Here is a 3,292-nt window from a genome sequence, read left to right on the forward strand (position 1 = left end):
TCTGAAAGCCACTGACCTGGGCCCAAATAATTTGAGGGTCCAATAATAAGCGATGCCGATTCCCAAGCTATGATTGCGCTGCTAAGCGCCATGCATTCGAGTATATCTATCTTTTCTTAATCGCGAAATAAAATATACATCTATCTTTCTTTCACGTGAAACATCTTCTTCCACGCGAAAATCACGTCGAGTCGTCAATGTCTGGACTCTCGCATGAGCCCCCTCTTGCCGGCCCGAACGGAAGGCTCTGGCCCTCCTCTATGGTCTCCTATAAAAAGAGGCGAGTCATCACTCCACTGCCAACACAACACGAGCAATCATCATCACATCCACGAATCACAAGCCTTTCTTCCTCGGTCCTCACGTCATCGACCTCCTCGAGCCATGGCGCCTCGGAGCCGCCTCCTCGACCTGGAGACGCAGGACGTGCTCTTCTTCTACGGCGACCTCGTCGGCGTGGCCACCCACGCGATCGTCTTCTGGCCCGTCCTCCTCGCCGCCGCCCTTATCCTCCGCCTCATCGCGCCGTTATTACCGCACGCCGCCGCCGCCTGCGCGGGGCTCTACGTCGCCTACCGCTTCCTCCTCCACTGCGCCGCGCGGTCGCTGTCTTCCTCTGCCGGGTCGCCGGCGGCGCCGTCTCACACCAGGCCAGTAGTCTGCGCATGATGGCAGGCTACAAGATCGGTCAGAATCTTTCGTTAATGGAGAAAAGGAAGAAGGGTGTTGCAGCAGGTTATTTGCTGGATGCTTGTCATTGTTTTATTGCATCATATGTATAGCTGAATAGCTTAAACACCTTTTGAATCACAGAAAACTAGCTAGAAAAGGGTTCATCTTCGCCTGAGGAACGTGCGATGTTTGGATATGTAATAATATATTTCGAAATATGGTACATGTAATATCTCGTAACGTTTTACCGGAAAAACTATTTTTTATTGAAAAGAAACTCGATATGTGTAACTCTAAAGACTATCTTGACGAGGAGTTTTTTTAGGTTCGATCCCTAATTGTTGGCTGGCAATCTTTCTAGCAGCTGTAATGATTTGGTAACTGGATCATGCTTTTGTTCATCCTACTGCTGTGAGTTCCTGACCACCACTCACGCTTATTATCTGCGCAGTGCATTAACCACAAAATACATACAAACCCAGCAGCATCCATCATAGGCCCTACACGAGCCTCACAGGACAAATTGCTGTCAGGTTCGGATGGTAACGGCCCAGAAGCGCCTGTACACACATAAGCGGGCTGTACAGAAATGGCCCTTAAGCCCACGACTCCGCGTGTGACGTGTCTCGTCAACGCACACCGCCGGCGCGGGGCTCCCCTCGTGGACGAACATCGCCTGGGCTATCCTCTACTCTGCAGTCTGCACAACTCGCTCCCCCGTTCTAGCTAAAACAGTATTCACTCTGGTCCTCACCTCCAATCCATCCAACTGACAGGTGGTGTCCGTTCGCGACCGCCGGGCCGGGTTACTAACCTGGTCATCCCTTTAAGCCCGAGGAGCATAACAGAACTAAAAAGCAAAAAAAAAAAATCCCCCACTGGAACACAAACTGCATAATAGTTTCGAAAGCTCGCCGCTGGTTGTAAATTTAAGATATTTTCTTTTGACTGAAAAGTACGAAGAGCTACCCATAGTATCATATTTTTTTATTACATTAAAGATTATGTACAAAATAGTTACAAGGACCGAAAGGCTGAAAAACAAGAAAGGGATTAAAATTTAATGAATAATAGTCAACCAATAACATAAATCTGACTTTAGACAAGGTTTTGCTCTCAACTACACAAATTCTGGTTTGAAGGCTCTTTCCGAGCGACTTAGCGAAGGGACAGCATCATCAAAGATCATGCTACACTACCGGAAACACGAGATTTGCCGAGTGCTAAAAGATTTGTCGAGTGCAATCCTTCGTGCACTTGGCAAACAACCTCTTTGCCGAGTGTTGAAAGAGAAACACTCGACAAAAATACTCTTTGCCGAGTGTAGAAAAAGAAACACTCGGTAAACCAGAAGAAAACACTCGGCAAAGAGTAGTCACTCGGCAAAATAGACATCCGTTCGGGGGGTGTGCCGGCCGTTAGCTCTTTGCCAAGTGTCCGTTAGCGGCACTCGGCAAAGAACTACATTTGCCGAGTGTTTTCTGTAGGCCCTCGGCAAATCAACAAGTTTGTCGAGTGTTTGACTTGGGCACTCGGCAAATGAGTTAGTTTGCCGAGTGTTTTCTCTTGGCATTCGGCAAATTAAAAGGTTTTTCCTCTTCTTCTCTTAAAACTTTTTCTGCTCTTCACATACAACATGTGGTACTCCATGTACAAATTTGGTATATTTCTAGATCTGTTTGCTATATTTAATTAATTTATTGCATTTCAAGGAAGTTTTTGGTATAAGTCAAATTTGAACTGCAAGTGATTCAAATAAGAGTATAAAATTAGTAGAAAAATGATATTCATGTTATTGAATCCAGTGTGAGGCTTTACCCGGGAAATGAAAAGAAATTTCGACTATCTTGACGAGGAGTTTTTTTAGGTTCGATCCCTAATTGGCTGGCAGTCTTTCTAGCAGCTGTAATGATTTGGTAACTGGATCATGCTTTTGTTCATCCTACTGCTGTGAGTTCCTGACCACCACTCACGCTTATTATCTGCGCAGTGCATTAACCACAAAATACATACAAACCCAGCAGCATCCATCATAGGCCCTACACGGGCCTCACAGGACAAATTGCTGTCAGGTTCGGATGGTAACGGGTAACAGCCCAGAAGCGCCTGTACACACATAAGCGGGCTATACAGAACAGGCCCTTAAGCCCACGACTCCGCGTGTGACGTGTCTCGTCAACGCACACCGCCGGCGCCGGGCTCCCCTCGTGGACGAACATCGCCGTTGCCCGATTGTGGTTCAAGTGTGAATTCAAACTAGCGCCGAGTGCTTTATTCAATTCGGACGTCATGAGCGTAGCAGCGACGTGAGATGAAGTCTTATGTAGCAGGGTTTTTTATTTCTACAAAAAAGACACGCCAAAGTTGACGGAACAAGCGATAAATTTTCGGCGCTTTTCATGTGTGCTGCGCCGGCCGGCGTCCGCGACTCCGCGTTCCTGCTCCAGCTCCAGGACAAACTGTCCCTGTAGTATAATCGTAACGTGTGGGGGTAGCGGAGCTTGGATTTGAACTTTGGTGATGTCGATCCAATCATCCAAAATGCAATACGGTAAATCAAACTAACAATTTAATAACAAATCAGTAAATAATAGTAATATACATAAAAGTTTTAAAATAT

General features: G+C 46.5%; 1 protein-coding gene across 1 annotated transcript; it reads left to right on the forward strand.

The window, feature by feature from the left end:
- Positions 1-281: 281 nt before the first annotated feature.
- Positions 282-1,010, forward strand: LOC101772465. Its single transcript, XM_004952830.3, has one exon. The coding sequence runs from the start codon at positions 385-387 to the stop codon at positions 667-669; it is 285 nt and encodes a 94-aa protein (XP_004952887.1). The 5' UTR covers positions 282-384; the 3' UTR covers positions 670-1,010.
- The last annotated feature ends 2,282 nt before the right edge of the window (positions 1,011-3,292 follow it).

This window comes from Setaria italica, chromosome I (assembly GCF_000263155.2).
Source record: "Setaria italica strain Yugu1 chromosome I, Setaria_italica_v2.0, whole genome shotgun sequence".
Lineage (NCBI taxonomy): Eukaryota > Viridiplantae > Streptophyta > Magnoliopsida > Poales > Poaceae > Setaria > Setaria italica.